At 48.2% G+C, this 15,628-nt stretch overlaps 1 protein-coding gene across 2 annotated transcripts in view; it reads left to right on the forward strand.

The window, feature by feature from the left end:
* The window catches only part of GAB2 (GRB2 associated binding protein 2), a 98,102-nt gene extending 83,040 nt beyond the window's left edge, over nt 1–15,062 (forward strand). Inside the window, exons 5-10 of one of the 2 annotated variants that reach the window (XR_007508848.1) lie at nt 824–918; nt 1,658–1,940; nt 2,959–3,049; nt 4,908–5,010; nt 5,905–5,998; nt 7,825–7,937. Coding sequence is in view for 1 of the 2 variants with exons in the window: in XM_049823236.1 (XP_049679193.1) it covers nt 824–918; nt 1,658–1,940; nt 2,959–3,049; nt 4,908–5,010; nt 5,873–5,998; nt 7,825–7,968 (842 nt within the window). In the remaining variant the exon portion in view is untranslated. Of the gene's footprint in view, nt 1–823; nt 919–1,657; nt 1,941–2,958; nt 3,050–4,907; nt 5,011–5,872; nt 5,999–7,824 lie in introns of both variants that reach the window. The other variant, XM_049823236.1, reaches the window with a different exon arrangement.
* The last annotated feature ends 566 nt before the right edge of the window (nt 15,063–15,628 follow it).

Below are 15,628 nucleotides of genomic sequence, written 5' to 3' on the forward strand. Positions count from 1 at the left end.
TGTACGTTGAACCAAAACCCCAAATCTGCTTGCCCATGCAGCCCTTCACCAGATTTTGGTGATATCAGCCTTTTTTACCTTGCTTTTACTTCAATTCATCACCAGGTTTATCAGAACGTACTTCAGCCTGGAGCTGCCTTGGTTTTGCTCACCAGACAGGGATGTAATTTTGCACATCTACCAAGACGCAACATCCCCAGTGCAGCAGAGCCGCCCTTCCCATTGGCCATGGATGGGCTGTGGATGAATGTGTCCTCTCCAAACCTTGTGCCTAGGATGAGATAGTTGCAAGGTAACTTAGAAGAGGTGGTTGGAGAGAAAAAATACTGTAAATGATACACACAGATCCCTGAAATGCCTCTTCCATCTCCTGCTACCTAAATACCAACATTTAGGCTGAGATCAGACCCATGCTCAGCAGTAGACAGACCAGTCTAAGAGCTTAGCAACCCCTCCTCACCCCATCCTCCCCTTACTGGAGGCTTTACATCTGCTGAGCGAGCTGTAATGGAACTCTCCCTTAACACAGTTTGGTCGCCGTGATCTACCTTATCTGACATCTTTACCCCTGGGATTTTGCAGCACTTTGACAGAACCAGGTTAGGTCCGCGTGGCACATGCAGTTGCGTGGACGCATCAGAGAGATGCTATTTGGGAGTGAGCATAGCAGGGAGTGTCACAGGCTAAAAACCAATGTCTTCCCACCAGCGTCTCAATCATCAGGAATAGAGACTGCCCTCCCAGTACCTGGATTTTGTTTTCAAGGGCCCCTTTTACTAGCAGTTGCATTGGGACACATTGTGCATTTGTGGTTGTGTTGCAGCTTCTTCTTGCGAGACGTACGAATACCCCCAGCACGGGGGAGGCAGCGCTGTGCAGTCAGTCGAGTCAATGAATGATGGGTACAACTCCTACCTGGTGAGTTGGCCTTGGTGTCGGCCACCACACTAAAGGCACCATTTGCACCTTATAGATTCAGAGAGAAGTCTGTTCCAGGTTGGACCTCGCAGCCCAGTCCTGCAGAGTTAAGTCCAAAAGGGTTTTATTACTGATTTCAGTTAAAACCATGGTGGCCTGCAGGGTAGAGATGGAGGCATGACCACCTAACCCAGCACCGCATGCAGAGTTTTTCTTTAGGTGCTTCCACAGAGTGCGTCTGCCTGGAGCTTTGACCCAAAAAAAGCACCCAGGAGTTTGGCTTCTTCCTGAAAGCTTGGGATGCTGCTGAGCTGAATTTTGACGTATTGCCAGAACAGCCTCTTTTGTACACTTTCTAAGACTTCCTGAGCTGGAAATAACATTAAAGCAGCCTTTCATATTGCATTTTAGTTATGGCCAGAGCCCAGGGAAAAGTGACTTTCTAGGTTAAGCCTGCTTCTGCAGCTCACTGATCATGAGAAGAGGCTCAGCTCTGGCCAATTAAGACCTTTCCCTGAACTCAGGATGTTGCAATGTCTTGGAAACAGCTGAGGTAGACCATCTCAGTGCAAACTGATGGCTGAGGATGGGACAGACCATCCCTTCCCTCTGTGCTGATATTTTAGACCTGGTCCCACCTCAGATGTGTGTTCGGTGATGATGAGATGAAGGGGTTTGTAGTGGGATAGGGCTGAGTAGTGTCTGATGCTCACAGCACATCCTCCCACTTGTCCCCCAGCAAGCCAAGGCAGTGGTGGCCCGCTCCCACAGCACCGACTCTGAGGACAACTATGTCCCCATGAACCCCGGTTCCTCACCCTTGATCCACACCGAGAAAGCCAATGACAATGCCCAAAATCTCTACATCCCCATGAGCCCTGGGCCGCATCACTTTGACCTGGTGGGGTTGTCCTCGGCCACCCTCCCCGTGCATAAAGGAGGAGCCATGGCGCAGTGCCACAGACGGTTGAGTGAGATCCAGCCCCCGCCAGTGAACCGCAACCTCAAACCCGACCGGAAAGGTAAGAATAGTTGTTTGTGGGCAAATCTTTCCAGGAACCCTTCCATTCTTGTAATACTTCAGACTACATCTGTCATCTTGTGCACACGCAATAGAATCCTATGTGAAGTGTGTTTTGCTACGGCCAGCACAGTCAGACCCTTCGGATCTTCCCCATCCCCTTCCTCTTTCATGATGACTATGGTGCAAATACACCTTTCATACCGCTTGAAGAGCCCATCTCAAGCCTATCCTGGTCTCTACAGGAGATGCATGTCACAGGCAGGATCTCACCCCCTTTGCCTGCACCCCTCCTTACGCTCCACCCCAAAATTTCTGTGTTGTATTCAGATGACCCATATTTCTCCTACTGTTTCCTACTGCCTGGCTCTAGGCAATTCTTCCGTCAGGGCTTTGACTGCATCCTCCAAATCCCTCCCCAAACCATTGCCTGACAGGTCACCGAGGAGATGCTGAGAAGGAGGGCTTCCACCTTTAGGGTCTCAACACCTAGCCCCATCAACACACTAGGCGAGGGCTGGGACTGGAGTGCAGCGCTCTTCTCTTCCACCTAATGAACCATCTGTGATGAGAAGAAATTTCATGTTATCCTGCAGATGTCCTTTCCCATTCCCTGTGGGGAAACGCTCTGGCCGGAGGCAGCTCAAGGCTGACAGAGCCTGGTCTTGTCCCCATCTGATGGGTTATCACATCTCCCTAATGACTGGGTTTATTATACTCTGGGGTGTGGAAATTTTTAGCAGATCTCCATTCCATGGGAAGCACATTGCCCTTTTGGGGCCACCCATCCACTTTGGGGCTATGGGTCAGAGAGAAAAATGCACTCTTTTCCCCCAGTCCTGGAATAAATGAGTGCAGGGATTTTGGTTGGGGGTATTTGTCATCAGCAGGGAGGGCTGGGGGGCTCATTAGCAGAATGGGAAGCAATCAACAATTTGTTGGGGACCCTTTCATGCTGGTCACAGATGCTGAATTGTAGGAACACGCTGCCTCTGAATAAAGGCTTTTCCCCTCCCCAGCAAAGCCATCGCCGCTGGACCTGAGGACCAACACCATCATCGATGAGCTTCCCTTTAAATCGCCAGTCACGAAATCCTGGTCCAGGCCAACGTGAGTAATGGTTGGGGTATGAATTCTCGCTTTGCTCCGACAGCAGATCTCTGGTCTTGCTCTCAGTGGTGTCCACATGTAGCCACACCGTCACCTCTGCCACGGATTAAATGTCTCTGGCTGAGTGTAAGGGCGATGTCGACTGCCCTTCTGCCTCCGCTCACTGCAGAGGTTTCTTCTGGCCCACCATCTCTTTTTGTTGAAGGAGCATGTTCCTAATGGGCCATCTTGAATCAAGCTAGATGTGAGCCCAGACTTTGGATGCAGACCTGAATTTCCCCAAAAGCTGCATGATCCCTTCAGCCCTCATTGTCTTCTTTGTCAATTTTAGAAACAGGAGCTGCAGAGCTGGGTCATGCCATGCAAACATCTGCACTGGGTTGAAAGTCCATCTTGACCAACACACTACCCCTTGTCAGGGACCAGCAGATGCAATCTGAGAAGAGGGGCATTTATGGAGTAATTCTTTCCTAAAACATTCTGCCACACCATGGCAATTTGGGGCTCAGGGATTTCCTTGGTCACATCACGGCCAGACATAGGACCTGGGTCAGATACTGTTGAAGCAGAGGGGCTTCTCTCTTGGACCCCTCACGAGCTTAGTCAAGTGTTGGAAGAGCCAGAGTCACATTCCCCACATCACAGCTGGTGGCAGGAAGATAAATTTGTTTAGGTCGGGATTTCACATGAAAGCCCAGCATGTGGCCGAGCAGCTAATTAAGATCCTTTGAAGACATTTCCTATTTCTGGGATCTGACAACTCCTGAGGAGCTGTGGCTCTGACACAGGACCCGTGGTCCACCATGACTCATGACCCAGCTGAGCCACCCCGACTCAGCCACACTAGGGACGTGGGGCATGATTTCACATCCAGCTCTCCCCCCAAAAGCCCCGCTGTAGTCTCAAAACGCAGGGTGACACTCGCAGGGTCTGAGTGAGCTGTGTTTTGATTGCCTTGAAAGCAAAGCCTAGCCTGAAGGAAGTCTGCAAAATGAAACTGAAGCACTTCAGAGTAAAGTCTGCCGGCCAAAAATAACAGGATTCGCACAATTCCAGTTCTGCTGCTAATTCGTGGTCTGCTGTTGTCCAATGAAAGGCAGAAGCAAAGCTTGGCTGCTATGACTCCTCTAATAAATTGGATTGTGTGGAGACTGACTGCAGGGCATGAGTGCTGTGTGCTGAAATCACTGCACCAGGAAACAGCAAGCGGGCTTTGATTGACAAGACGTCCAACCCCGGAGAAGCTAATGGATTTCTGCCTTATCAGCTAATCATATGACCCTGCCTTTACTGCAGCAACAAAGAGCTTTTTAAGACGCAAGCTTTAATGCCAGACACTGATTGCATTATGTTATTCCGTATAATTAGATTTGGCCAATTGAAAGCAAGACAATGCCTTGGAGGTTTTGTTTTCCAGCAAAAAATTCGGATAGGGCCCTGCGCGGGAAACAAATCCTGGAGCTGCGGTGAGGCTGGAGGTGAGAAGCTCCACTGAGGCTGGCCCTGCATCCTCCACAATTAAATACTTCCTGTGAGACAGAAGAGTTCATGGACCCTCATTTACAGAGCTGATAGCAAGAGACTTATTGGTACATAGCAAGCAAGGTGCTAGAAAAGAAAACCTAGAAAACCTAGAAAGCAAAAAACCCAAGAAGACTAAACCCAGTGATTTCTGAACCATGGGAAGGTCAAGTTAGGAGAATGTTGATGCCAACAGGTCTTCTTCATGCCCAGTCCCCAGCTGTGAGCATGGTGATGTTTGGAGGCATCAAGTGCTGCCCTTTCCCATCCCTCCTTGGCATTGGACAAGCAGCAGCACCTGCAACCATCACTAACACATTGACCCTTGTCCTTACAGCCAGACCTTCAACGCCGGCTCTTTGCAATACTGTCGCCCTGTCTCCTCCCAGAGCATCACCAGCACTGACTCAGGAGACAGTGAGGAGAACTACGTGGCGATGGTAAGGGCCCCGCAGCTAAGATATATGGTCCTGGCAGGACATATACGTTCCCCAGCTCTGCAATCACATTCCTAGCTCATGACATGGAAGTGCTCAGATAGCACTGTGATGAATGTGGTGTACATCCTTATGTACATCCCTACAGGCACGAAACAGTGCCTTTCGTTCCCAAAATGACATGTCCCATTGGGGTTTTAACTGTCTATGAGAGCAGGAACATATATCACCTACTTTGCCAGGAATTAAGAGGGGATAAAAACGTCTATGGACTGTCGCAGACTATTTTCCTAACAAGTTGATTTTTTTGAGGGCTTTTTTTCCCCTAATAGCTACTGACATCTTGTTTGCGTGGAGGGCAGGGGCTATCCGAGCAGAAGCAGGGAGTGGCACTGCTTACAGGGAGGGGATTTTGCCTCTCTTTGCAAAGCTGTTGACTTGAAGCATATTTTTGAGGCTGTGTAACTAAGGGGGTAGAGGAAATCTGTGCTCTGCGCAGCGTGGTTGTGATTAGTGAAGATTCCAGAGCTGGTCTGGCCTCACTGAGGTGTGGTTCCTGGGAAATGCTGAAGCCCATGTCTGATGTCAGGCATGTGAATAAAAATCAGCACAAAGGCAGCAGAATGGCTGCGATACATAAAATCAAAGAGCATGAGCTTGAAATACTTGTGAGCACAATACTTATAGTCTCCCAGCGGTTCTGCGTACCCTGGTCCCAGAGAGGCAGGTGAGCGCATATCCAGGCTGGGACCTCTTGTAAAAGTGCCACCAAGGCATTTCATTGCCAGGTTTGTGTTAATTCCTTTTTTTTTTCCTTCTTCCCATTTTAACCCTCGTTATCTCTCCTGTCTTTTCCCTGCATTAGCAAAACCCCATTTCTGCTTCTCCTGTTCCTAGTGGCACCAACAGCCCAGCGCCTAAAAAGAGTTCGGGGAGTGTGGATTATCTGGCCCTGGACTTCCAGCCAAGCTCACCAGGGCCACACAGAAAGGTATGGGGGATTTTATAAACTTCTGATTAAAAGAGATGCATTTTAAAAGTTTTTTTAACGCACATAGGCAACAGCACGGTCCAAAGCCGTGGGCGGGGTTGGTAAGTGGCACGGTAACCTCAGAGGCATGGATTTTCCTGCAGATCCACTGCTATATTTATTCTAGGTCAGACTCAGTCTCTATTGCATGTCTACTTCCTTGCTGGAAGTGTCACCAGCAGCATGGATGTGCAGGGGTTCAGGGGTGCTAATAAGACCAGAAATTCAGCTGGAGATTGTAGATTTTATGCTGGACCAGAAATTCAGCTGGAGATTGCATATTCAAAAGCTGTCAGGAGGTATCCCAAGAAGTATCAGATTTTTTTTTCCGCCTTCAGAAACAACAGGTCCTACAAAACCAGACTTGGGTTTTCCACCTGAGATACTTTCAGGACCTCATTCAGAAAATGTGGGGCACCCATCTCCTGCCAGTCAGGTGCTTTTAAAGGGTGCCATTTGGGCAGGAAAAGTATAAACTGCTTTCAAAAAGTGAAGCTGATGTTTAAAAGCTGAATTATGTTGAGCTGATCAAGCCGTTGCCTGGTGAGAAAGAGCTATGGGGAGAAGGTGGGTCAAGAATGGGATGCCTCTGCCAAGTGTCAAGTGGAAATGTGGAAGGGGAAGCTCCTAAAGACCCAGATGTTGGTGTCTTTTCTCCAGGTTCATACACAGAGGAAACAAACACCATCTTAAAGTGAACCATAGGAAAATAGGGCAAGGGAGGACATCAGGGCATCCCCACACCCAAAGGAAAGCATCTGTCCTGAGGTGACAGATGAGGCTTAAAAGTCTCATGTGATGGAGATTTCACAACCTGCCCAGCAAGGCCACATACCAAGATGTAGAGGACACCCGGGGTGACAGAACGGGCTGGGGAAGGACCAAAGGCAGGTCCTCCTGGGTGTCACCCTGAGGAAACTGGGAGGGAGAAGGAGAGACTGGTTCAAGCAAAGCATCACCTGAGCAAGGAGATGGTGAAGGACAAGGCGTTGTACAATTGGCCTCCGCTTTCCCAAACACCACCTTATTTCCTAGGCAAAGCATCCCACTGGTTAGGTCCTTTTATTATTTGACATTTGTTCCTTGAGTGTTTTTTTTCTTCCCAGCAATATTTCTGCAGGTATTACCAATTTAAATTATATCCCAACCTGGAAAAGTGATTTTAGATCATTAAAAAACATCATCTGGCTCCCGTTGCAAGCAGCTGGGGGTCCTCTGAAATGCATGTAGAGGCAGACAAGGTTTCAGGACTCAGGAAACTATGGAAAAAAGTATCTCTTTCTTCCTCAACAGGTCTCCTGGGTGAACCTGCAAACATATCTGTTGTTTGGGGGATCAAAATAATCTAGTGCCATAGGTGTGGAGAGTCAGCACAGCTAAGAGGGATGGAGCTGGGGGGTTTATGTATATCTGTAAGAGTTCTTGATTTCTTTACAAGAAAATGAGCAAGATGCAACACTGAATTTGCACTATCAGCAGTTAGATAACACCTTTCCAACCAAACATTCATGTCCCAGAGTTGGTGTGGAGGTAGAGACCCAGGCGTTGTTCCTACCCTCCCATTCCACCACAGCCTCATGCAAGCAAGATGCAGAGCAGACTGAAATCTTTCATCCAAGACCTTTCGGGAGGTTAGAGGGAGGGTGGTGGGCTATGGAGTCTGAAAGAAAACAGGGGAGGTGCCGGTGGTCTTGCAGCACCCGTGGTCTTGATGCGGGAAGGAGCGAGAGGGAAGAGCAGAGAACTGACGAGTGACCAGGCGGTGGCCGTGTTTCTCCTCCCCGCAGCCCTCCACCTCCTCGGTCGCCTCAGATGAGAAGGTCGATTACGTGCAAGTGGACAAGGAGAAGACGCAGGCGTTGCAGAGCACCATGCAGGAGTGGACTGACGTGCGGCAGTCCTCGGAGCCCGCCAAGAGCACGAAGCAGTAGCGCCTGGGGCCGGCAGCAAAACAGGGAAATGTCCCAGTGGTTTTCCCCATCTGGGGCACGGCCAGGCTGCCAGCTCCACTTGGGCTGGGTTTCTAAGACTTGTCTGTGGAGGGGGTCTTCATTATTTTTTTTTCTTTTAGGACAAAAAGAAACTTAATTTCAGGGGAAGACTTGGCGGATACTGTTTGCCAGTGATAAAGACCAACTATGTTCGGTGGCTAGGTTTGTGCTTTAGCTGCTGGATGCACTATCCAGGAACTTCGACTTAGCAATACCAGGTTTCACCCTACACATTTTTTGCTTACAGCTATTAAAGCCACCTTGTATGTGCTAACACTGCATCATCTCTCCCCGTCTTCTTCCATACCGTACCCCCAAACTGTGCCATGCAGGTTTCCAGCATCCCTCATAGGACATCATTCCCCAGCTCTGATTCCCCACTCCTTATGGTTGCCCTCTTCTCTGCCTCCACCCAATCCCAAAACTGAGCAAGGACCATTCCTTTTGAAATCACTTTTGTTGTCCTGTCTCTTGTAAATAATATGTTCAAAACCTCTGAGGGCTACGTTCCTCCTGTTGGGACAGCCCCTGTGTTTTTGGTTGTGGTTGTTAATCTTCAGGAGCTTGAAGAGCATCCAGACTGTCCAACTGAGCTGATTTAGAAGCCCGAGACTTGCCCCATCACACACACACATATATGCCAGCACACGCTCACACACATGCATGCATGAGTGAAACAGCTAAGTTTGTTGGGGTGTGTTCTGCCTGTTGATGCTTTCCAGCATCTCTCAAAGTCAATGGGCTGGAGAGATTGGCTTTGGGTGGCAGAATTTAAGCCCTGACCCACTGCCTATCTGAAACCAATCGCCTGTGAATCTGGCTCTGAGAACCAAAATCTGCCCTTTGTGGCACCAAAAGAAGCCCATCGAGTGAGAGTCCTACGTCTGTGGCTGTCATGAGAAGTTCTGTGGTTGAGTACAAGGGATGCAGGGAGGCTCTTGAGACTGTATATCTGGACTGACACGAGGATGAGTGACAAGGAGGGAGTGGAACGCTGTTGGGAGGACTGGGAGAAGGCGGATGCTCTACTGCAGAGGTTGGTCTTGGGTGAGGAGGTCCGGTGGGGTGTATCTTGGAGGAAAGCAATAGAAATGTTGGTTGATGGTGAGGCCTTAGGCTTGGGAAGAGGCTGGTCAGGAGAGTCAGGGCAAGGTGTTTCAATATTAGCTTTAATGTAGCATGATGGTTGGTTTGTGGTGGGTGCAAAGGGCCAGACTAGATATTTTCTCTCCATTTTCAGCAATGTTTCTTCAACACAGAAATGGGGCTTGTTGACTTTAACGACCCTAGGCTCTAATTATGGGTGGGAATCTGCTGTTGCCCCTTGCCAGCATCCTTGACACATCCAGGCTTTGGGATTGCTCCCCAGGCAGCTGCCGAGTGCAGAGAGCCAAGAAGGAAGAGACCGTTTATTGCAGAGATAATAATTCATGATCTCATGAAAACAGGAAGGACTAATGATTGCCATGGAGCAGCCTGATTGCCAGACAGCAAGCGCTGACATGAATAAACAGGCTGACTGCAAACCGAGAGCCAAACAAAGGAGACATTAGAAAGATTAGGTAATAATATTTATTAAGTAGCTGGAGCTATTCTTTCTTCAAGCTGAACCCCTCCCAGCACCACAGGCTATATGTTCCACCAACACCACCAAGTTGTATTGATTATTGATGCTTAAGCATTAACACATTCGTTTAATCTTGGTCTGAGTTTGGAAGAGGCCAGATGTGACCCATATGGGGATAGGACACCAGTCCCTTAAAGGGTTGCATGCTGGTAAAATAAGTCCTAAGCTTCCAACAGCAGTTTATATTTTCTTCTTGCATGCCATGAAAAATAAGGATATTAATGGAAAAACTCTGACAACCCTTTTAAGACATTGAAGTGTTGGCCTTTTACAGGAATAAGGAAGCAAATATCCTGATGCTTATGGTAAAAATAATAATCATCTAGGAGAAAAAAAAAAAAAAAAAAAAGGACCCAAAGGGGAAGATCTAGCACAGCCAGATGCTTTCTGAAGGTTGGGGAGTGTGTTACAGCCTGCAAGGGCCTTTGCCTCTTGTTGGGGGCTTGCACACTTGCATGGTGAGATAATTAAATGAAGACCAGAGTAGAGTGCTTCGTATTTCTATAGCCCCTTTCATCACTGCATCTCGGGGGAGACTGAACATCGGGCTTGATCCAGAGCTCACTGAAGTGTGCATTCACCTGGCTGGTAGCAAGCTCCCCATCCCCACCAAAAAGCAAATATTACTCAAGTGGGAAGCTGATTTTTTTCCTATTTCATCCTCTGAACTCTTAGGCAGACACAAAGGAAGATGAGGTTGGGGGAGAAGGGTTATGGTGCATGCTGGATGTATTTTCCTGCCAAAACTGTGCTGTTCTCCTCCTCTCACACTAAAACACAGCCATGTCTGGGGTGGATTGCAGCAGCAATTTGGGGAATAGCTCTTTATATTGCTTTGGGTCTCTGAGTAAAACAGTGCAACTATTCTCAAGATGAAACTGAGCGCAGCTCCAGGCTAAAAAAATCTTGAACTGGTCCAAAAGCCTGGAGAGATTAAGTGATAGCCCATGCTCAGATTGAGTCTTTTTCTCCACCTAGGAGATGGGGAGCTCAGCAAGTCTCAAAAGTACCCTGAAAGAGGGCAGGCAGCAGCAGTAGTAATTTCTGATGGTGCAGTGGCTTGAGAGACAATGCAGTGGGTTGGGATGTATTTTGCTGAGTTGGTGCCCTGTGCTTCTGCGCTGGGACTGAATGCATCCAGTGCCCACTCCCACATTGAAGCCAAAGCGTTAATTAAGATGGGAAAAGCCCTTCATGGTACTGGAGCAACTAGTCCTTTTTCTCCATGTCCCACAAATGTCTGTATTTGTTCATGGGGCAAGCACTGGTATGGGATAGCTCTTTTCCCAGGCTCAGACCCCCTGTTTTGATGCTTTCATGATCATCCCCAGTAACAGGCGCTTTGCATTTGGCAGACCAATGACCAAAACAGCCCAGAAGTAGCTATTTTGCAACTGCTGGTTGCTGGTTCCTCTCTGCTTTGCAGTGAGGCCTATGGTTTCCCAGAAACATATATTCCTCCATTTTTTTCCCTGCTAAGCATCAAGCAAATGGCCCTCCAAACTAAGTAGCAGCCCATAGACTCTATGCATTGCCATATACGCTTGACTATATCAACCCCTCCTGGAAGCCGTTAAGTAATCAATGGCTGCAGTGGAAATAGTCATTCCTGATGGTTGCTGAGCTGATTACAGCAGTCCCTGATGATTAATGTTTGTTCAGTATTTAGTCTTAAACCATATTGAAAAGCAGCTGGTTTAATTACACGGACTGCCAAGAACTTTGTCCTGGAGGCATTGAGTTTATCACATCCACTCTATACTTGGATGCTCAAGTATGACTGACTCTTTTGTTAGAAATAGGTATTTTAGGAAGCCGAGAACATTGCAAATGATTCATTTAATTGCAATTAAAATGGCTTGAGCCTTCACGTCAGAGCCTGCTCTTCAGCTCTACGGTTCCATTTAAGAAAATGGATATGCTTGCGTGTGTGTGTGTGTGTGTGCTCATGGAGAAGGGTTGTCCGTGGGACAACCATCATGACCTCAATATTTAGTTTTATGAAGTACCAGGGCCATGGCTTAAAGCTCTCCCCGAGCTTTAAAATGACTAAGCTGGTGGTTTTAAAGGCAGAAGTCTCCAAAAGCGTGTATCCCTTGCTGTGAGTGTATGACTGCTGCTCGTGGTTCCTTTGTCTGGTGAGATGTGTGAGCTGTCTTGGAGCTGATTTGCTCTGAACTGACATTTGAGTGTTTGGTAGAAAACACATTTACAGCTCTAAATGGATGCCAGGCTTAGGCTTAGTCTCAAGTTGGAGAAAGAAAATACACGCGAGTGCAGATTGTGCCAGGGTAAAGCTGAGTGTCTGGCAGATAGGGCCCAATCCGGAGCCAGAACCAAAAGGTGGCTAAGGCTTGGGTTGACTGGAGGCTAACTGGGATGGATTTGGACCCAGTGCCACCAGCCACTGACAAGGGTTATATACAGGGTAACATGACGTTGGGAGGAGAGAAGGCAGGGGAGTCTGCCAGCAAGATTTGAGTCTTGGTTCTCACCATGTGCCCCTTTGGCATGAGTTTCAAGTCAGATACGTAAAGAAGATTTGTGGGTTGTGGAGTGGGGTTTTGTTCAGTAAAAGCCATGAGCTGGTGTGAGGGCAGCTCACATCGCTCTCCGGACTTACCGAGGGCACTTCACACTTGAGGGGGTCATCCCACCCTACAACATGATGCCTCAGCACTCTGGCTTTCAGGGAGCCCTGGTCCCTGCACCCAGCTCTGAGCTGGGCAGGAGAGGCCCTACCAGTGGTGGGGACGTGGATATTCTGGGAGACACCTTGCTCTGGGGCTCCTGTGAACTGGTCATGGGACAGCAGTGCCATGGCTTCACGGGGTTGTCCTGCAAGGTGCCACCTCTATCCTTGGAGCTTTTCAAGACCAGGCTGGATCAACCCCATAGGTGACTGCTTGGAGCTGGAGGTGGGATTAGAGACATCTCTTCCCTCCAGTTTACCCTGAGACCCTGAGCTGCTGGGGCTGAGCAGAGACTCCTCCATGTGAGGGAAGGGGCCAAAGGTATTGCCTAGAGCCCTATAGCATCTGAAACTGGGCCAAGACCTCTCCTCTGGTCATGAAACCAAGTGGCAATGCACAGCTCAACCCCAGGGCCATACCCCCAGCGAGGGGACCTAATCCACACTGGGGCCATCCCCTGCACCTGGGAGAGAGCTGGCTGGCCCAAACCAAGTCATTCAGGACACAGACACACAGTCCAAGCAACTGGGCAACAGCCTGAACCTGTAAATTTTTTAGGATAGACATCAACTCAGAGCTCTCTGCAGCCCCACACCAGCCCCTACACCCTGGTGTCCCAGTCCCTTGAGCATACTGGGAAGAGTTAGCTCGCTTTGGCCATCCATTGAGCATGGCTCTTTGGGAGGGGTAGAGCCATGCCCAGGTCTTACGTGGTGGTAGACTTTGGTAGGAAGATGTTTAGCTCCCAGGTCCTGTCTGATCTTCCTGGCCTAGGAGGCGAGTAAAAGGATGGTTTTCTCAAGTCATACTTGCATTGTGTTGATGTTTTCCCACCTAGTGATGTTGCTATTCCGTGTAAAAGTTGACACTTCCCCACACTGTGTGTCCCATTGGAGGGATATTGTCTGGTTGAGGTGGGTGCAGTGGGGCTGTGCCTATGGAGAAGCCCTACTTCCCTACTGTAATGGGAAGGGTGAAGAGCAGAGCCTAACCCCAAACCCAGCCAGACGACATGCATGGCCATCAAAGAGCCAACAAGAAAATCAGCCGGACCAGTCCAGCATCAAATCATAAGGGCCAATAAACCAGTTCAGGGCCCCTGGTGAGTCCATGTGCCTCTCTTCTCTGCTTGGAAAGCACTAACCTGCCCACGTGTACTCAATAGTCTTACAACTGTTAATGAGAGTCTTGCAGGTAGAGATGTGCACCTTTTGGTGATGTTTTCTCCTTGGCCTGGAGCAGTTCAATCCTCCATCAGCTTGTCCTTGGTGTCTCATCCTTGTAGTCACAATTTTTTCTCCTTGTTCGCAACTCCTAGAGTTGTACTGTTAATCAGGTTGCTACTTCAGTGGCTGCTCTTGAGAAAAGTTGATATGTAGCAAGGTGTCACCAAACAGCTTTCCCCCTGCCAACCCATGGCCAGTCAGTCCTGGCACATGGTGTCCAAATTTTAACACCAGCCAGCAACATCTGGAGCAAAAGCTGGGCCACATGGTTCCATCTCTTGAGTTAAAAGTACTTCTCAATGGACTTGCTTCAAATCAGCAGGCTCTTAATTTTGGATGCAGCCCGTTGCTAACATATAACGGGTTTGTTTCTAGGCTAGTGGGTTGACTGTGTGGGAGAGGTTTACCCCAAGACCAGGGGGTAAGAAACCATCATTTTTATTGTCGTTCTTTGGGTGACACCACACTTTATCTTCAAGTGGGACGAGGGGGTTCATTTGAACTCTGTATCCCTCTTTTTCTCTGTCTTGTAAAATGAAGATTTTTAATACTTATTTCCCAACTTCACAGATGTGTCGTGAGGTGTAATTAATTGACATCTAATAATGCAAGGAGCTGTTTTGAGTCTGCATGCAACGGCCAGGCAGCATGTGGTGCTACCCCGTTGTCATGCCCAGCATCACACATGACGCTGCACATCCCGCTCTGCAAAACTCTTTAAAACCCCCTCATCCTTAACTGCCAAGGTGGAAAAAAAACTTGGCAGGACTTTCTCCTGAGTGAGGGGGGTGGGGGAAAAGCCATTTGCACAGTTTCAGCATTCTGCTGCCACATTGACCCTGAAAATACCACATTTTGTTCGAGAGCCCTTTGGACGTGGTGGCTGAAGCATGTCGTGGAGAGGGGAAGGGAGCAGGACTCTGGGCTCCACAGGGAGCCTGCTGATGAATCCCGTAGGATTAGGACCAAACCTTTAGAGTAGTTACATCCCACCCAACCCAGCCCTTGATGAAGTCACTGGGTCGCCATTGACTTTGGGCACCGTTGCGTGGGAACGGACCCAGCCAAATTAGGGTAGTTTTCTCCATTTGTTTCTTAACATGCTGCGAAGGGGGGTCGGAGCCCTGGCTTTGAAGCCGTCGCGTCGGCAGCCGATTCGCAGGGATGTTTTGTGTGTTTCAAAGCCTATGACTGTTCTTAAAGAGGAGTTTTGTTTTGGTTTTTTTTCCATTTGTAGAAGGAAGGACAAGAGTAATCTGTGGCAAACTGTACAGTACGTGTCTTCTTGTGGTGTCACTGTTTGAATGGTTATTAAGTTTTCAAATCACTGTGGACAGCTAATCACTTAAGTTATTAATTTATTCTTCGGGGTTTTGTTGTTTGTTTTTTTTAAAGTAATTTGAAACAGTTATTTATCCTGTAAATCGGTCTTGAGTGAAGCCTAGATAATACTTTTTTTTGCTGTTAATAAACATGGTACATCCCTGACATGAAGGTGATCTCATTTTTAAGTACTGTATATGCAGCGGGAAAGCAATGGGAAAATAAAAGAATAATAATAATAAAAAGACATCTCTCACTGGTGACTCCCAGCATGGATTCAGAGTGGGGAGAGAAACAGGGAATAAATGAATGGATCAAGTTGAATTACGCAGCACTTTTAAAGCTTTCAGAGCATCTTCCCAGCGTGTCGCCAAGTATCTCCCACAGCTTCAGGTGTCCTTTCTGTGCAATGAGGGTCTTTAGGATGCAGTTAGGGTTTTTCCTGATACCAGAATCCAAACTGTGTGTTTTTCAGCTGCTAATGTGAATTTCATACTGTATATCTGCTCCAAGGACACACTTTGGTGTGTGCAGGGTGAGGACAAATACTGCCTTCCTTACCCATCACCAGCTCAGCACCTGCGAGCCCCAGCTCAGGACACCAAATCACTCGTAAAACTTAAGCACAAGAACAAATCTTTTCCCCCAAAGTTAAAAGTTTAACCCCCCTTTTCAAGATACTTATATATACTTAAAAAAAAAAAAAAGACACCTGGGGAAAGACACCTCCC

Source organism: Accipiter gentilis, chromosome 19 (genome assembly GCF_929443795.1).
Source record: "Accipiter gentilis chromosome 19, bAccGen1.1, whole genome shotgun sequence".
Classification (NCBI taxonomy): domain Eukaryota; kingdom Metazoa; phylum Chordata; class Aves; order Accipitriformes; family Accipitridae; genus Astur; species Astur gentilis.